At 40.3% G+C, this 20284-nt stretch overlaps 1 protein-coding gene across 1 annotated transcript in view; it reads left to right on the forward strand.

The window, feature by feature from the left end:
* PTPN13 (protein tyrosine phosphatase non-receptor type 13) overlaps positions 1-20284 on the forward strand; it is a gene marked incomplete at its 3' end in the record, with an annotated part of 651945 nt that overhangs the window by 178576 nt on the left and 453085 nt on the right. The window contains 1 exon segment of the mRNA XM_030190609.1: positions 13491-13657. Coding sequence (XP_030046469.1) covers positions 13491-13657 — 167 coding nt within the window.

Consider the following 20284-nt stretch of genomic DNA (forward strand, 5'->3'; position numbering starts at 1 on the left):
TGTGCTGTGTTTGTGTTACAGAGAGAGTGAGGGCGTCTCTCTCCCCTCCCCCTCTGAGTCCTTCACTGTTACAGAGAGAGAGCGATTTCGTGCTGTGCTGTTTTCCTTCACTGTTTGTGTTACAGAGAGAGCGAGGGTGGGGCAGACACTCATGGGGAAATTGGATATCTCTGGCTCTTCACACTTCCGGCTGGAGGCTTCATTAGAACGTTGGTGGTGCCTTTTATATATAGAGATCTTTTGGTCCGTCTTATTTTGTGTAATTGTATTTTCTTTGTGATTGTTTCCATGTGTTGAGTGTGTGTTTGTATTTTTTTCCATGCTCGTTCGAGTTTCCTGGATTGTGTTTTTAGTTTTTTCAGTTCATCATTGAACCATGGTATCGAGTTACACTTTCGTGAGGTTCTTGTTCGCAAGGGTGCTATTTCATCTAGTATGCATTTGCATCTTTTATCCCATTCCATGAGGAAGTATATGGAGTCTGTTTGTGCTGACCATTCATTGATGTATATCAGTTGCCAGAATGTTTTCGTGTCTGCTTGATCTCTTGTGCTGTAGGATGTGTGTTCTTGTATTTGATATAATCCCTTCTTCTGCCAGTGTAGGGATAAGTTTAGTTTGTAGTAATCAGTCCAGGGTGTTTCAGTCCATTTAATATCTGTTATTATTAAGTTCTGGTCTGTTGAAAGTTTGTGTGAGATTAGATCAAGTGTGTGCCCTTTCACATGGGTTGTTTGCATTTGTGGCCATTTGAGATCCCGTAACTGGAGGAATTCCTTACATTCCCTTGCGTTGATTGAGTTTGGGTCTTCTAAGTGAAGGTTGATGTCTCCTAGTACTAGTACATTGGAGTTTGTTACACATGTGTTTGAATTGAAGTCCATGAAGTTAGTTTGGCCTTCGTTCCAATTACCTGGAGGTCTGTAAAACAAGACACAATTCAGATGATCGCATAGGGTTTTGTTGTAGATTCTGATTGAGGCAATTTCAAGTTGAGGTGTCATGGACTAGGCCATGGTTTTGGTGGTAAAGTGGGATCAATAGATTAGTGCTATGCCTCCGCCTCTCTTTTCCTTTCTGGCCTAGTGTGTGATTTTGTATCCTGGAGGGGACAGGTCTAGGATTATAGGGGCCTTTTGGTCGTGGGTCAAGGTCTTCTGCCATGATCCAGTCTGTTAGTATTGCTGTTTTCAAGTTCAATGAAGAATAACTGAGAGAAGATTTAATTTTTTTTGTTTTATTTTAATGGGAGATTTGAACATTTAAAAGGGCATTATTCCCACTTTTTGAAAGGGCTGGTAGCACAGTTAGGATTGCATTTTGTTTTGAGTATATGATTACATCATTGTTTCTGCCAGTGAGTCAAGACCAGGTATATCACAAGCCTGATAAGGCAAGTGCTGAGTGCTAAGGCAGATATTGCATATTGCATTTTTATTTTATTATTAAGCTATATGGTTTATTGCCTTTGGTATTTGAGATATGGGAACCCATCTTTGACTTCTTGTTGTGAGTTTTTAATTACAATACTATTAACAAAAGGCAGAATATAAGTTGTATAATACAATACAACAAAAAAGTAAGGTCATGATTGTAAAATTAGTACAGAAGAGGAATGAAGTCTTATAATCCAGGTACCTGTATTCGGGGGACAGCTGTTCCATGGACTAAGCACTTCTGTTAACATTCTTGGGGTTACCTTTGATTTTGGTCCTACTTTTGACTTGCATATAGTTCTTCACATTAAGACAGTTGCATGCAGTAAAGCTCTAGTTAGATTTCTCAATTCAGGAAGCTTCAGACCATTCAAAACACATCAGTAAAATTACTGATTGGCGCTAAGAAATGTGATCTAGTCATTCCACTGTTGTTTTCTGAACATTAGTTACTAATTTCATACTGCACCCCTTTCTAGACCCTTGTCATAGCTCACCAGGGGCCCTGTTGCCGCACTGTAGGTGCGCAAACGTCTTAGCACGTGCTAATGCTAGAGACACCCATAGGAATATAATGGGTGTCTCCATCATTTATGTGTGCTAATTTTTGCCGCGCGCTAAAAAGTTAGCGCGCCTACAGCATGGCCTAGTAAGCAGGGCCCCAGGTCTGTTGTTCAAGTCTTATCTCTCTATAGCTTCTTTCTTCTGTACAAGTCCTCCTGTTTGCTCAGATCTTCTCAGCAAAATCTTCTAGCTATTCTGTCTCACTTGCCCTTTTATTTAGACCAGTGATGGGCAACCTTTTGAGCTTGGTGTGTCAAAATTCGCCAAAAAACCGAGCATAACTCGGGTGGTGTGTCACTTCGAGAAAAAACCCATAATTTTGCGATATTTATAGTTTAAATAACAAAAATGTATAATTGTAATATATAACTGTATTTAATAAATCAAAAACTAATTATTTAACTTACCTGCTTAGTGACTTCTTTGTTCATCTGTCAGTCGGTTTCTTTTGTTGGTCTTGATATTATTTAACTTGTGTGGGGTGCCGTGAACTAAGATAAGTGAGGGGGAGGGGGAATTCTTTAACTAACCTGCCTATTAGTGACTTTTTTGTTGCTGAATTTCATTGGCTAAATCTTCAATTGAAGGTTGGTATTTTGTACACTTCAAGCCCAAGCAAGCGCTACTAACTTCATCTGTCAATCTGTTTCTTTTGTTGGTTTTGATATTATTTAACACTGAGAATAAGGTTTCACAAAAGTACATAGAGGGAAAAATTGTGAGTAAAGCCATTGCTATATTTTTCAGGGTGCTACAAGTGTCTGGTAATCGGTTCCAGGCACTCCAAATTTCCTGTTCGTAGTGGCACTCCTCTTGATTCTCCAAGCGGCACCTTTCCAGATTCTCAAGCTTTGACCTCAAGTCGACAAACACCTGAGCCCAGATGCTGTCTTGAAATTCTACAAGTTGCATCTCCAAATCATCAATTTGCATCCATTGGAAACCATTTAATTCCAAACTACTGTAGACTACTACATCAGGATACTTAATTATTTTCATGGTCTGTTCTAGGCTTCTACATTGATTAAATCTATCACTGAACTGGTCAAGTAACGAGTCTAAAACATGCTGGTACTTTATATGCAAGGGTTCCATTTCATTTTGTATAGCTGCACTGGCCTTCTCAAAATACTTTGTTACTCGAGGAAAATACTTATAAGTTTTTGTTTCTACATCTCGCTTGAAAATTTTAAGTTTACTTTCAAAAGCTTTTATGTATCCAAACATAACGTCAATACTTTTGCCAAAACCTTGTAACTTTAAGTTCAGTTCATTAATATGAACAGAGAGATCTGTAAAAAAAACATCAGGGTGGTGACCCACTTATCATCATTGAGCTGAGGAAAGTTTCCCAGATCCTTATCCTCAAGAAATACCTTAATTTCTTCAAAGCACTCCACAAAGCGCTCAAGAACTTTGCCTCGGCTCAGCCATCTTACATTATTGTACATCAGCAGCCCACTGTATGTGGAATCAACCTCCAGTAAAAGTGCAGAAAATTCTCGCTTGTGAAGGGGGCGAGCAGCTATTAAATTAACTATTTTTGTAACAACTGACATTAAGTCGTTTAAGTCGGTGAATTTCTACTGAGTGGTAACTCAGATATTCTCTTAATAATTGCATCTTTATTCTGCATATCGTGAAATAGAACTGGTGCACATCTTAGGAGAGTTTCTTTAATAAATTCTTCCTCACTGAGTGCTTTTCCATGCTGAGCTATGGAGTGAGCAATGCTCAAACTTGCAGATGTTAAATTTGTAGAACCTTTTACAGAAGGGGCTGACAATGGATGCATCCCGCCTGGGGTGAGGAGCTCATGTAGATGGACTTCATACCCAAGGTGCTTGGTCAGGTCAGGAATCAGATCTTCAGATCAACCTCCTGGAGCTATGGACAATCTGGAAAATTGCAAAGACTTTCAGAGATCGGCTGTTCAACCAAATTGCACTCATTCAAATGGACAATCAAATTGCAATGTATTACACCAACAAGCAGGGGGGTACCAGATCATACCCTCTATGTCATGAGGCCATCTAGATATTATACTGGGCTGTCCAGGACAGGAAAGTTCTCAGGGCCAAGTATCTGGCGAGCAAACCCAACACCCTGGCTGAATGAAAAGGGTCATACAACCACATGAGTGGTCACTCAGTATGAGTGTTACCTATGAGATCTTCCAAGCATGGGGCACCCCCTCGGTAGATCTCTGCTGAACCACAAAGCCTCTCAGCACTGTTCCAGGGTCAGGGCACATGACAGATTAGCATCGGATGCCTTTTTCCTCCACTGGGGCAGCGGTCTTCTGTATGCATATCCTCCTATCCCTCTCATAGGGAAGACTTTGCTGAAACTCAAGTAAGACCAAGGGACCATGATTGTGATTGCTCCTTATTAGCCAGACAGATCTGGTTCCCTTGTCTTCTGGAGTTATCCTCCGAAGAACCTCCCAACCTCCAGTCCCTGGCCCTCACAGTCTGGATGTTGAGAGCTTAGAATTTGCTTCCCTGCATCTTCTGGAGGGTGTCTTCAAGGTCTCGCTGGCTTCCAGGAAAAATTCCACTAAGAGATGTTGTTCTTTCAAATGGAGGAAGTTTGTCATCTGGTGTGAGGACAGACCCCAAGATCATCTTTCTTGCCCTACAGAGACCCTGCTTAAATACCTTCTACATCTTTTCAAGTCTGGTCTGAAGACCAACTCTGTAAGGGTTCACCTTAGTGCGATTAGTGCTTACCATTGCTATGTAGAGGATAGGCCCATCTCTGGACAGCCTATAGTTCTTCGCTTCATGAAAGGTTTGCTGTCGTCAAAGCCCTATGTAATGAGACCTCAACGTCGTCCTCACCCAGCTGATGAAAGCTCTTTGCAAGGACCTATTGTCCTTTGTTGTTGTTTTCACTGAGCCTGGTAGCTAGGGATTCCCACAAGTGAGAATATAGCCTGTTTGTCCTCGGAGAAAGCAGGAATACTTACCTGTAGCTGATATTCTCTGAGGATAGCAGGCCATTCATTCTCACATACTCTTGGCATTGTCTCCTGTCTTGATACCTATACTTTTGTACTGCTGGTCCCACGTCTCGTGGCGGGCAGGAAGGCACTCGCTCATGAGCAGTGGGGATCCTAGCATGTGTCTTAAAGATAGATTGCACAATTTCAAGCATTCCATGCGAGTCAACGTGGATGACATCACCCATATGTGGGAATGAATAGCCTGCTGTCCTCAGAAAATACCTGCTACAGGTAAGTATCCTTGCTTTATAATCTCCAAATGTACTTGCAAACTCTGCCCATGCACCGCCCAAATTCTACTACTGTACAGTCCTATGGCCAAAGTACTTACCATCATGTCATTGCAGGTACTTTTACATAGGTCAGTATTTTCTGAGACATGTATGAAAATGCATTTATAAAATTACCTTCTGTAGAGTACATCCAAATATTTGCATATTGGGAACAGGCGTACATTTGTGTGTATGTATTTGTGTGCTACTGGGGATAGTTTGGGGGTGTTTATTTTATACAGGCACATAGGTACCTTTGTTGCCTTTATAAAAGAGGAGCCTTTTTGGATTTTTCACATATGGTTCTGGAAGGTACACAGCCCCTGGCCCAGGCCAAGACTACAATGATTGAACTAGCTATGCAGAGGGAGATTTAAAATAGAGGAAAAATTCCAGAGTAATTTGCAAATGAAGTCTCATGGATATAGCTCTGAATGAGCAGGAAGTACAAAGGAGCAGGATGAAATTGCTGGGTCAAAACAGTAGACAAGGAACAGTTATTTTCTCTCTTCCATAATACTAGAACCATGGGACATTTCATTAAATATGCTAGAAAGTATTTTTTTTTCACTCAGTCCATAATTAACCATGGCATTTGTTGCCAGAAAATATGGTCAAGACTAGCAATTTATCAGAGTCTAAAAAAGGCTTGGATAAGATTCCAGAGAACAAATCCATTAACCATTATTTAGCTGGGGTGAGTGATATGGAATAGACCTTCCCATCTGGAATCTTATGGCTACTCCCAAGTGACCTGGACTGGCCACAGCTGAAGACAAGATGCTAGGCTTGATAGGACACTGGTCTGACCCAGTTTGGCACTTTTATTCTTATGATCAGATGAGAAAGGAATTTAAGTTTGATAGAGAAGATTTTTGCAAATATGTATAAGAAAATATTTGATCTACAAAATAAGGTTTGGACATGGTTGGAGGCCAAGATGGTGTTAACAGCAGACATGATGTGAGTCAGCTTTGCATTCTTTGGACTAAGAAGCGTTCTGAATCCTGCTGGTGTCAAGGTAATGGGGAAAATAAAATGAAAGACTCAGTATTACACACTGAGTATGGAAGTCCCAAAGCTTGTCCAGTATATTTTGGATGCTATGGAAGTTCCTGTCCAAAGGAGTATCACACTGGTTCAGGAGGTCCATTGGATGTGTCCACGAACCTGAGTGCCAGCCGGGTCTTGCTAAGCCTGGAAGAGAGACTGGTTCCCCCAAAGACCCAGATGTGCAGTGTCTGAGAAGCAATGTCAGTGTGATCAGAACAGTGTCTACTGTTTAATATGTGATATTGGCTTGTTCTAATTATTTGTAGCTCCTGGATAGATGGTTCCAGTTCTTGATTATTGTAATACGTCCTTGAACTGAATAGGTATAGGAGGAATACAAGAACTGGTGTAATAATACTGCTATTAATAATAAATTTTCTCCCTTCAGTGATGACCTCAATCCTAGTTACTCTATCTAGATAAGCACCTTGATATACCTTTCACAATAATTCAGCGAAAAATCTCATTTTAAGTTGTTATCAACATGTAGTATGTGACTAGGAGGAAGCAGAGTAATGTAAGGTAATTATGGCCCCCAGGATCATGTAAAATAGTTCTCTCTTTACAAAAAACATGCTTTCACTAGCTTAATCTTTCCATTTCTGGAGAAGTCTGTATTATCTAAACCCAGCATAATTGTGCTGTTTTTTTCAATGACCTAATGAGGATACCTCTCAAAGGCTTGCAAATATATATTACTAGTAAAAAAGGCCCGTTTCTGACACAAATGAAACGGGCGCTAGCAAGGTTTTCCTCGGAGTGTGTATGTTTGGGAGAGTGTATGTGACAGTGACTGTGTGAGAGACAGAGTGAAAGTGTGAGTGTGTGTGTGTGAGAGAGAGAGTGAGTCTGGGTGTGAGTGTGTTTTGTGAGAGAGTGTGTGTGTGAGAATGAGAGTGTGTGCAAGTGTGTATGTGAGACACAGTGTGAGAGAGAGTGTGTGTGTGTGAGACACAGATTCTCTGTGAGAGTGAGTGTATGAGACCAATTGAGTGTATAAGTGACTGTGTGGCACATAGAGAGTGAATGTGATACAGTGTGAGACAGAGTGTGTGAGAGTGTGAGTCAGAAAGACATTGTATATGAGAGAGAGAGTGTGAGCCCTGCCCTCCCAATCCATGCCCATCTGTCCCCTGCCCCCTCCATTCATCCTTTTCCAGCAATTCCCCTCTCTCCCTGAGCCCTGCCCTCCCAATCCATGCCCAACCATGCTCCTCTGTCACCTGCCCCCTCCATTCATCCCTATCCAGCAATTCCCCTCTCTCCCTGAGCCCTGCCCTGCAATCCATATCCATCCATGCCCATCTGTCCCCTCCATTCATCCCTATCCAGCAATTCCCCTCTCTCCCTGAGCCCTGCCCTCCCAATCCATGCCCATCCATGCTCCTCTGTCACCTGCCCCCTCCATTCATCCCTATCCAGCAATTCCTCTCTCTTCCTGAGCCTTGCCCTGCAATCCATATCCATTCATGCCCATCTGTCCCCTCCATTCATCCCTATCCAGCAATTCCCCTCTCTCCCTGAGCCCTGCCCTCCCAATCCATGCCCATCCATGCTCCTCTGTCCCCTGCCCCCTCCATTCATCCCTTTCCAGCAATTCCCCTCTCTCCCTGAGCCCTGCCCTCCCAATCCATGCCCATCCATGTTCCTCTGTCCCCTGCCCCCTCCATTCATCCTTTTCCAGCAATTCCCCTCTCTCCCTTCTATGACCCCCCCTCGCATCCATGCTCCTCTCTCTCCCATGTCCCAGCCTGGCCCGCCCTCTTCTCCCCCCCTTCGCATCCATGCCCCCCCCCCTTCGCATCCATGCTGTCGTTTCTCCCCTGCCCTCCCGCTCCCATTGTTCAACTTTACTGCCCACCCTCTTCTCTCCCCCCAACATCCCTTTTTTTTTTTCTTTTTAAATTTACCTTCGTGGCGGTTCCGGCAGCGCAGCGTCAGGGAAGGAGGCGGCGCTCCCGACGTCTAGCCTTCCCTTCGCTGTGTTCCGCCTTCTTCTGACGTCATCCTTGACGTCAGAAGAAGGCGGAACACAGCGAAGGGAAGGCTAGAGACGTCGTGAGCGCCGCCTCCTTCCCTGACGCTGCGCTGCCGGAACCGCCACCATGGAGGTAAATGTAATATAATAAAACGCACCGTGCGTGGGTGCGATCCGTTTTTTTTTTTTTTTCTGCCCTCGACGTCATGACGTTTGACGCGAGGGCAGGGCAGAGACAGCTGGCTGGCTTCACACCATGAATCCACGAACCCTACAGCCAGGGAGTGTTTGAGTGACTTCAGAACGTTGTCTTCAGAACGTTCACGGTGCGTTTTATTATATTAGATGCCAGTAACATAACATTTTATTTTCATAGCCTGGAATACCTCGCAGTTCAATGTGGCTTACATACAAAGAAGCTGGACAAACCAGGAAATGCAACAACAAACATGATAAATTAAGTAAAAACTAATACAATCCCTTCCATAATTCTGAAACAAATATTCCTTAAGCAATTGTCTAAAATGTACATAACTCGATGCCTGGAATACCAAAGAAGAAACGTCTTTGTCTAATTGTCTAATTTAGCTGTCTGATAAGAAAGCAAAGAATCTCTCTATATTTTTTTTTACTTTGCCCTTCGCGGATGGAAAATAAAAATGTAATGATTGAGAAACACGCACTATGTTTGACAAAGCAAAATATCTTATCAAGTAGAAAGGAGCTAAACCATAACATACAGTCAAATAAAATGATATCAGCTATAATATATATGCTGACCCTTATTTCCAAACCTTCAAGAACCCTTAGCTCGTCTGTAGAGCATTTATACCATATAGATTGGTGAACAGCTGCAGCATCAGCTTTTCTCTTTGGAGAAATTAAGTGCTACCTTTTCAACATCCCTGCTATACAGGGGCAGCAGAACACCTTTCTGTTTGGGATGGGAAGCTTAACTGTTAGCACACAGTCATTTTCACATTAAACAACTAATTTGCAGCTTATTTACTAAGCTGCAAAACCTTCATGGTAACTGTGGACATTCCTGGTACTTAGGGAAAAACAGCCCTACTGCCAACGTAAGGCAATAGCCTGTAGCATACGATAACAGTGTGGCCATTTCTGTGGGATGCAGTTAACTACACCCATGAAGGTACAGTTAACAGCTGCATTAGCAGTTAACATGCAGTAATGACCCACATCTCAATATGAATCTTTGTCTTAGGTGTTTAACACAGCAATTACAGGCCTTTTTACTAAGTAGTGCAAAAAAGTGGCCTGCACTATCCCCAGCATGGGTCTTTCCTGTGTGTTAACGCTAGTTTTGAGACTGCTGGGAAATGGCTGATTTTCCTATTTCTTCAATAATGGCCTCACGCTAATTTTCCCATTAGCACGTGGCCATTACTGTGTGAGCACTTATCAGCACTTATTTTGTGAACAGTATGGGCTCACGCATTAACCATGATCCACAGCAATGTAGCTGTGCTAAACAATTAGCACAGAACATGCCTATTCTCTGCCCTAGACCTGCCCCCAGAGCTAAAAAATAAAAACATGGGTAGCACACACACATGCAAAAACTACTGCAGAACATCTGAGTGTGCCACGTGATAGTGCATTTTAACCTGCGGTAAGCAGCTCAGTAAAAGGATCCCTTAGTGCACACTAATAGTTACTGTGTAGCTGCTCTGTTAAACCATGCATTATATGTAAACCTAATGTAAATTAGTAAATAGAACCCTAACAGTTTTGGGTTACTGCAGAGTCCTATACAGCCTTCACTGGATGCCCATGTTTGAATTATCTAACTTCACAGTCATAAAATCTATCTCCATTTTGAAAAGAGAAGATCAAGTTCAAGTAGTGTGGGTTGCTCTTTTCAAATTCCAGGCTATTACTCCCACACTTATATTAACAGATTTCAACCATGTCCTTACATTCACAAAATACTCAAAAATCAAAATATTCATTGTTTTTTTCAATGACAAAGAAGCATGTGTTGTAAAGCTGTAGTACTGTTTGACTTCAGCATTCCCCACAATGAACTGGAAATCAGTTCTCAAATGGAATCAAATGCGTTCCAGTAAAGCTACAGATCAATCATTTTGTGATTTTTTTTTTTGCATGCTTCTCTACTGCTCACTTGAAATCAAACATACAAATTGAGATTAAAGTGTAATCCCACATCCAATGTACAACTGATAAAATTAAACTATATAAGAAGAAATGCGAAAAACTCAGAAATCTACTTCTAATCATAACTATTTTATGCAACTTATATAAAGTGAAGGGATGGGACACTGGCACTTGTTTAGTGCTTTTGCCATCTCAAACATTCATGAGAACATTATAATCAAACATTTTTTTAATAATTACATTTTTTAAATATAATTGATTTGGTAGGGGTTTAATTGTTGCTATAGTCTCTGCAGGGGTAGATTCCCACAACGACAAAGAGAGTCCAAATCTCCCGTAAAAAACACCAAAAAACAACAAGAACGGAAGATGTACAGAAAGACCAAACTAAAATCACAGGTGTAAAAAAGCCAAATTCCTTTATTAAGAATTTGGCTTTTTTACACCTGTGATTTTAGTTTGGTCTTTCTGTACATCTTCCGTTCTTGTTGTTTTTTGGGGTAGATTCCCAGTCAGATAATCATTTTCATCTCCACTTAGATGCCCCACTTGAAGAAAATACTGTCTACAATTTGCTTGTCTTAAAGTTTACAACAAAATAATATGAGCCAGGCAATTTTAACACACTAAGGGGTCCTTTTACTAAGGTGCGTTAAAAATTAGTGTGTGCTAAATGCTAAGAAGCCCATAGGTATAAAACAGGCTTCTTAGCAATTAGCACATGCTAAATCCATTAGTGCATATGCTAAGCTTACAGAAATACAAAGTTATTTCTTACCTAAGACAGAAAGATGGAGGAAAGGCAGTAGGACCACTAGGACAATTAACAAAACAAAGACATAAAGAAAGGATAATGGAGAACAATAGTTGGATCAATGGATAATGTGTCTATGAGAGATTATCAGAAAGAAAGGAAGAATAAAATAGTAATGCTTTTTAGAATTTCTTAAGGGAAGTATCAGTGTGGATGTTAATTGGTAAGCTGTTCAACTGGGAGCAACCACACTGAACAATGATTTTAGGCTCCTCATTGGTCCCCTCACCTTCCTTCCTAAATTCTTTAATTTTATAAATTTCCAACACGATAACTTTTCTTTTAAGAAAATTAGCTTAGCTTTTAGTAGCCGCTTGATAGCAATTCAGTGTGACCAATGGTCACATTGAGTAATGGGTTACATTGGTCACATTGAACTGCTATCAAACTGCTACTAAAAGCTAAGTTAATTTTCGTTTTTATTCTTCCTTTCTATCCCGAGAAGAATTGCCCCTCTCCCACAATGGACATGTGTCCAAATGGACGAGAGGAGTCTCCCAGAAGGCTTAAAATATATTCCTCTAACATGACCTCTTTCATCTGACTCCTGATATCCGTTAATATCAGTAGATGAGTAAGGGTCCTACCCATAACTAATTTAGGCTCAGGAGGTTAAGCATCCTGCTAGTCATTAGTTAAGAAGGAGAGAAGACAGATAGCAAGGGTAATTACCTTTATTATATCTTACCACAATAACACAGTAGGATCAGGAATACAAGCAGATAGGTGGACGGCCGGACAGCACTTCGTGTAGCAAGTCAGAAGGTCTTCTGGCACGCCCAAAATCTACCCACCTTATATATCCTCATATCTCCATTCTAAGTAATGGGGCCCATAAGCTACCATGTTAAGTTGTTTATCCCGAGCTAGCTGACCACAACCTTGCTCAATTGGAAAGTTGACACCCCTTTTTCTTAATCATTTCCTTGCACCTGGCATGACGCATTCATTTCTCAATTTGTTTTTCTAACTTAGATTAGAGAAAAGTCCACTTTGCAACTGATAGTTTCCATTTTAATTCTCTAATCTTCCATTTTGTTTCATTTTTTCCCTTGACCTAACTTTCCAGTTTGTCATTCAGGCCTTTTCCTAAGCCTGACAACTACACTTGGCTTTACCATCAGGCCTCTATCTGTGCTAACAACTAGGCCATACTTTTCCAGTAAGCTCCCAGTTATGTCAGCCATCAGATTTCTGACTCAGCCAAGGTCTATAATAGCCTGAGCTCTATGACTGGACCTGCCACCATTCCGGGGGGGGGGGGGGGGGGGTCTCTGGCTGTACCATAATTATACATTTTCTTAAAAGAAAAGTTATGATGTTGGAAATTTATAAAATTAAAGAATTTAGGAAGGAAGATGAGGGGACCAATGAGGAGCCAATGGCATACTAGAGTCGGGAGCACTCGGGTCTTCTGACAAATGAAACGTTGCTATAGCATACATTGTGCTACTGAGGTCCTTTAGTTATGACAAATGTTGAATTGTGGAAGAAAAAGGTTAATTGATTTATTTGTAAAATCAGATGAAAGATAATAGTTAATGGACATTAGGGAAGATAACACATCATGAATGTTTGGAATTTTTGAAAATCCTGTGGCGCTGGGCAATCACTGAGAGTATTAGATGCAGCTATAGAGCCTCCACCTGTTAGAATTGAGATAAAATTTATATTAAGTCCATGTGCTAGATTTATATTTTAATAAACAGCAAGTCATACAAGTATTTCTAAATAAATAAATATATATCTTGCCTTAAAGAGATATACTTTCATAGCAATAAATTTAACTTAACTGATAAATTTGTTCAGTGTATTGAATTTATGGTAATCTTTGATAAAGAAATAGTTGAATATATACCTGTAAGTACATTTGGGACCCTGTGTACTAAGGTGGACTAGCCTTTTTACTGCATGATCACTTTAGACACCCATAGGAATATTATAGGTGTCTACATGATTAGCATGTGATAAAAACGCTGATGTGCCTCTAGTGCAGCTTAGTAAACAGGGCCCTTGAAGAGTTACTTCTGAAATTATTGAAAAACTTCAATAGTTGAATACAGACATAATGGTGCTTCATGTAGTGCTAGATTTCTCATCTAAAAATTATTTTTGTGATTATTTTAAAAATTTTGTCTTTAATTTTGGTGTTCAACTTTGCTTCAGTTCAATTTTTCATGAAATAATTTTTCTTTCTTTTTTTTTTTCTTTTTTGGGCCATTTACAGCTGATCCTACTTCCTTTGGTTTTATCATTTCTCCATGGTCGCTGCTGCTGCTGCCTTCTGGCAGTGTGTCATTCACAGATGAAAATGTTTCACATGATCTACGAGCTTTTACTGCCCCTGAAGTTCTGCAGAGCCAGTCGTTGTCATCTCTTTCAGATGTTGAAAAGGTACATCTCTCTCTAATTTTCTGTATTAATCTGTTGCATGAAAAATGACAAAGAAGCCGATAGCACCTTACCAGTTTATTCAGTCATGAGCTTATACCTGAATACATTGGCTAGTCAAGAAGGTGCCACTAGTTTGGATTTGCAGATGTTTTGTTCAAAGACTTTGACCATAAAGAAAGTAGAGGTGATTTTAGAGGTATACAAGTGTTTTTAAAAACAAAAAAACACCATTTATATGTGTAAAGTCGCCTGCGTATACAAGTGATGTGTATATACCAGACATGTAGATATTTGAAGGAGGCATCTTCTGAATGTATTTTGCTCAGACCTTGAAAGTATACATGTGCAAGTTTCCTTACATCAATTACCTTTTGTTTCTAACTCTTCCTACTTTTACCTATCTATATGTTACATCTTTGCTTTACCCTTCTCTATCAATTATAATGTTCTATTTATTTATTTGTTACATTTGCATCCCACATTTTCCCACCTATTTGCAGGCTCAATGTGGCTTACATAGTACTGGAGAGGCGATTGCAGACTCCGGTGTAAACAAATACATAGTGAAGCTGTGGTAAGATAACGTTCATGTGGTATAGCCACAATAAGAAAATCATACACGGAAGGGTTGTGTTATGTCTATTAGTTTTTTTTTTTTTGCAGAGATCAGACATTTATGTTGTATTGGTAGGGTATGCCTTTTAAACAGGTTAGTTTTTAGTGTTCTCTGGAAGTGTAGGTGGTCGTACGTAGTTTTCAAGGCTTTTGGTAATGTGTTCCACAGTTGTGTGCTAATGTAGGAAAAACTGGATGCGTAAGTTGTTTTGTATTTGAGTCCTTTGCAGCTTGAGTAGTGAAGGTTTAGGTACGTTCGTGCTGATTCAAATGTGCTTCTAGTTGGTAGGTCAATCAAGTCTGTCATGTATCCCGGGGCTTCACCATAGATTATTTTGTGAACCATAGTGCAGATTTTGAAAGCAGTGCGCTCTTTGGGAACCAGTCTAGTTTTTCGCAGAGGGGTTTTGCACTTTCAAATCGCGTTTTCCCGAAGATGAGCCTAGCTGCCGTGTTTTGAGCTGTCTGAAGTTTCTTTAAGGTTTGTTCTTTCCATCCCACATAAATTCCATTGCAGTAGTCTAAATGGCTTAGTACCATTGATTGTATTAGGTTGCGAAATGTTTCCCTCGGGAAGAATTGTTTTACTCACGCTTTGAGTTTCCACATTGAGTGGAACATTTTCTTTGTTGTGGTTTTCACTTGGTTGCGGTCCAATGTGACGCAGAGGATTTTCAGGCTGTCTGAGATAGGCAGGGTGTAATCTGGTGTGTTGATGATTGTGGGGTTGTCCGCGCTGTGTTGGGATGAGATGACGAGACAGTGTGTTTTTTCTTTGTTGAGTTTTAGTTGAAATGCGTTTGCCCGAGTCCATGATGTTTAAGCTGTTCTTGATTTCTCTGGTTATTTCTGTCAGGTTAGATTTGTAGGGAATGTATATTGTGACATTGTCTGCATAATGGATGAAAGGGTTAAAGCCTTGGTTGGATAAGGTCTTGGTTAGAGGGGTCATCATTAGGTCGAAGAGGATTGGTGGTAACGGTGATCCTTGTGCTACTCCGCAGTCTGCTTTCCAAGGTGATGATATGTTTGAGTTTGATTTTACTTGATAGGTTCTTGTGGTTAGGAAACCTTTGATCCAGCTAAGTATGTTACCACTAATCCCAAACTTATCTAGTAATCTTATTAATATAGTATGGTTTACCATGTCAAATGCACTAGACATGTCGAATTGGAGGAGGAGTATGTTTTTGCCTGTTGCAATTTCCTGCTTGAATTTGGCTAGGAGAGTGAGTAGTACTGGTTCTGTGCTGTGGAGGGGACGAAAACCTGACTGTGATTCATGAACTATTGAGAATTTGTTTATGTAATCTGCGAGTTGTTTGGCTGACAACGGGATGGATGCTACTGGACGATAGCTAGTGATTTCATTTGTTTTTTTCGTTGTGTCTTTTGCTATCGGGGTGAGTAGTATATTGCCATTTTCTTTGGGGCAAAGTCCTAGCTGAAATATGTAATTTAGGTGGGATGTGAGGTTTGACTATGAAGCATTCAGGGGCGGATTTCATTAGGTAGTTGTGGCAGGTATCTAGTTTACAGTGGGTGTTGGAGAACCTGCTGATCGCCTGTGCAACTGTATCGACGGTAAGGAGGGTGAAGTTTAACCAAATTCGGTCAGCCGGGTATTCTCCAGTGGTTGGGTCCAGTTCATTAAGGAAGTTCTCGATGTTAATGTTGTCCTGGGGTAATGTGTTGCGTAGATTTACAATTTTTTCATTGAAATACTTAGCAAGTTTATCTGCAGATAGGATGTCTGTGTTCGAAGTAATGACCAAGTTGGTATCTAGAAGTTTGTTCACGATTTGGTATAATTTCTTCATATCTTTGTAATCTGTCCCTATTTTAGTTTTATAGTATGATCTTTTGGTTTGTCTTATTGCGTATTTGTATTTTCTTTGTGATTGTTTCCATGCTTGTTCAAGTTTCCTGGATTGTGTTTTGTTGACATTGTAAGTAGTATACCATGCCATACTTTGTATTGTTTTTGAATATTTTTACTGTTGTAATTGTCTATTGCTCATGTTTGATCTATTCTTACTGTACACCGCCTTGAGTGAATTCCTTCAAAAAGGCGGTAAATAAATCCTAATAAATAAATGTGTTCCCTATTTTGCAATGGCAGTGCATAGGTGCTTCAAAAATTTTCCCTATCAACATTTATACTTGCTCCAGATCATGTGTAACTGTCAGCTATCTGCTGCTTTGGATCTGGTCTTCAGAGGAATATTTCTTTTTTCTTTTGAAATTATAAGAACATAAGCATTGCCATACTGGAATAGACCGAAAGTCCATCAAGCCCAGTATCCTGTTCTCAACAGTTGCCAATCCAGGTCACAAGTACCTGGCAGGAACCGAGAACAGTAAAACAGATTTTATGCTGCTTATCCTAGAAATAAACAGTAGATTTTCCCAAGTCCATCTTAATAATGGCTTATTGACTTTTGTTTTAGGAAATGATCCAAACCTGTTTTAAACCCCGCTAAGTTAACTGCTTTTACCATATTCTCTGGCAACAAATTTCAGAGCTTAATTACTCGTTGAGTGAAGAAATATTTTCTTTGGTTTGTTTTAAATTTACTACTTAGTAGTTTCATTGTATGCCCCTAGTCCTAGTATTTTTTGGAAAGAATGAAGTGATTCACGTCTACCTGTTCCACTCCACTCAGTATTTTATAAACCTCTATCATATCTCCCTTCTGCTGCCTCTTCTCCAAGCTGAAGAGCTCTAGCTGCTTTAGCTTTTCCTCATAAGGAAGTCGTTCCATCCCCTTTATAATTTTCGTCGCCTTTCTCTGTACCTTTTTTAATTCTGTTATATCTTTTTTGAGATGTGATGACCAGAACTGCACACAGTATTTGAGGTGCGGTTGCACTGTGGAGTGATACAAAGACTTTATAACATTCTCATTTTTGTTTTCCATTCTTTTCCTAATGATTCTACTTGCTTTCTTAGCTGCCGCTTCACACTGAGCAGTGGGTTTCAATGTATCATTGATGACACTTAGATCCTTTTCCTGGGCAGTGACTCCTAGCCTAGTGGTTAGTGCAGTGGACTTTGATCCTGGGGAACTGGATTCGATTCCCACTGCAGCTCCTTGTGACTCTGAGCAACTCACTTAACCCTCCATTGCCCCAGGTACAAAGAAGTACCTGTATATTCTATGTAAACCGCTTTGAATGTAGTTGCAAAAAACACAGAAAGATGGTATATGAAGTCCAATTTCCCTTTCCCTAATATGGAATTGTCCCATTTCCCTTTCCCTAATATGGTACCTTGCATCACTTAACTATGGTTTGGGTTCCTCTTTTCCACATGCATCATTTTGCACTTGCTGACATAACGTCATCTTCCATTTGTATGCCCATTCCCATAAGGTCCTCTTGCAATTTTTCACAATCCTTTTGCAATTTAACAACTTTGAATAACTTTTTGTCTTCAGCAAATTTAATTACCTCACTAGTTATTTCTATGTCTAGATCATTTATAAATATGTCAAAAAGCAGTGGTTCCATCACAGACCCCTGGGGAGCCCCATCATGTACCCTTCACCACTGAGAATACTGACCATTTAACCCTACTCCTTGTTTTCTATCTTTTAACCAGTTTTTAATCCACAATAGAATATTAGCTCCCATTCTATTACTTTCAGATTTTCTCAGGAGTCTTTCACGAGGTACTTTGTCAAATGCGTTTTGAAAATCCTTACCAACACTTTCCATTTGACTTCCTATTCCTTATGCTGCTTCCTATTATTTTGTCAGATCCTTCTTCCATTTTCAGAAGGATTTTCTTTTAGCTTTAATAGCTTCTTTCACCTCATTTTTTAATCATGCCAGCTGTCATTTGGTGAATATATCTGGTCTAGGCTTCCAGGATGGTGTTACAGCAGCCATGCTGATGTAAATTTTCGACCTTTGCAGAACATAGAGAAATATAAACCAGTAGTGCATTGTTTGTTTTTTCACATGATATCCAACACCTCCTCCATACCCACTGTCTGACTCATTAACACCCCCCCTGTTTTGTCCTATCTAGATCTGATGTACTCTTATCCGAGTCTAGATTGCCCATATCATGAACAGGTGCAGCCATAATACAATCAACAGTTTAATATCGTACTGCACATTTTATGCGGCATGACAGTCCAGAACAGATCACAGATTTGCTGGAACTTTCTCCAGCATCCAGGATGGTCCCATCAGAGGAGTTATTGAGGGGGAATTGTGCTTATGACTGTCTGATCAAAAACCATCTGAGAAAGCAAAAAAATGAGATTTGAAGTGCGACTTTCTAGTTGGCTCCCCTTGAACATACCCACTTATGCATCTAAGTTGTGGTGCTTATGTGTATAGGTAGCAATATTTGCCACTTCTATGTATAAATGCCACTTAAAAGCCCTGCATGATGCCACTTTTTTTTTTAACTTGTTTTGAAGAATGGCTGTTCCCACTGAATGTGCCACCATAGACTGTTGGAGATTTATTTGTGCTTGACTTTGTTTTGAATGATTTGTACATTGTTACACAGATCCACTTAGTTGGTTGGAGGCTTTTGGGCCTATGATTACTTTTTGCCTGCTGGTTGCTAAAACTGAAAAATTCATGCACACCGCAGTGGTCTGAGACCTTTTCTTCCATTAGTTTGTTAAGCAGTGAGGAGTACCTTTGTGATGATTGATTGTTAGGTTAGATTATCTTTATTCACATTTTTGTGTTGATTTCAAGTACGTTTTACATTGTTTGGGGCCCTTTTACAAAGGCGTGCTGAAAATGGCCTGTGGTAGTGTAGACGCATGTTTTGGGCACGCGCAGATTCATTTTTCAGTGCACCTGTAAAAAGGCCTTTTAAAAAATTTTTGCCGAAAATGGATGCGTGGCAAAATGAAAATTGCCACGCATCCATTTTGGTCTGAGACCTTACCGCCAGCCATTGACCTAGTGGTAAGGTCTCATGTGGTAACCTGGCAGTAATGGTCTATGCACATAAAATGCCGATTACCGCCCGCACACCAGAAAATAAAAATATTTTCCGGAGCGCGTAGTGGATGAGAATCAAAAATGAATTTACTGCAAGGGCCATGCAGGCGCTAACTCAAAATTGACGCTCGTTGGGCGCGCATAGGCACCTATACGGCTTAGTAAAAGGGCCCCTTTGTGAACAAGATCTGTTTTTTTTTTCTTATGTGAAAGTGTTCCTTCATCCTGCAGCCATATGACTACCCCCCCTTACAAATACATTGCATGCCTATTAGTAGAATATCAGTTAGACACCCAAATGACTTTTCTGTGGGTGAGTGCCTAGATGTCGGTATTTTGTACATTTAGATGCACAGTTGACACATTCACCAGGCTAGTTCTAAAAGTGAGTGCCTCCTCCTAGGTGCACTGATGCTGCATGGTGAGAGCCTGTTCTATAAACAGCACCTGAACACCCAGATTCTAGTACAGAATACAAGCATAACTTGATAGCGGCACTCCTTACATTTAGGCGCCAGCATCTACACAGTCATAGACCTGCTGTAACTTCAGGTGCCCAAATGCGGCAATGTTGCACATTTTTATTTTTTTTATTTTTATTACATTTGTACCGCGCGCATTCCCACTCATGGCAGGCTCAATGTGGCTTACATATTATATACAGGTACTTATTTGTACCTGGGGCAATGGAAGGTTAAGTGACTTGCCCAGAGTCACAAGGAACACATAGTGCACTGTACTGTATAAGTGGCATAAGTGGCAGCTCCGCCCACCTTGTATTTATGCGCTTGCCACTCGCACATGCTCTGACAAAATAGCTCTTAGGTGTTTTTCTGTCGCTTATGCACGTAAGTATACATTTACCTTTGACAATGACACACACTATTTTGTACACTTACACACTTAAGTGGTGTTTAATGTGGGCACCCTGTTATAGAATTACTCTTATAAGTTTAGTGGCTGTCACAAAAAATACCTTTGAATATCGGGCTGCCTGTGTATATACGAAGAGGTATTTTTACAGTAAGTTCTTTG

This window comes from Microcaecilia unicolor, chromosome 2, assembly GCF_901765095.1.
Source record: "Microcaecilia unicolor chromosome 2, aMicUni1.1, whole genome shotgun sequence".
Classification (NCBI taxonomy): Eukaryota; Metazoa; Chordata; class Amphibia; order Gymnophiona; family Siphonopidae; genus Microcaecilia; species Microcaecilia unicolor.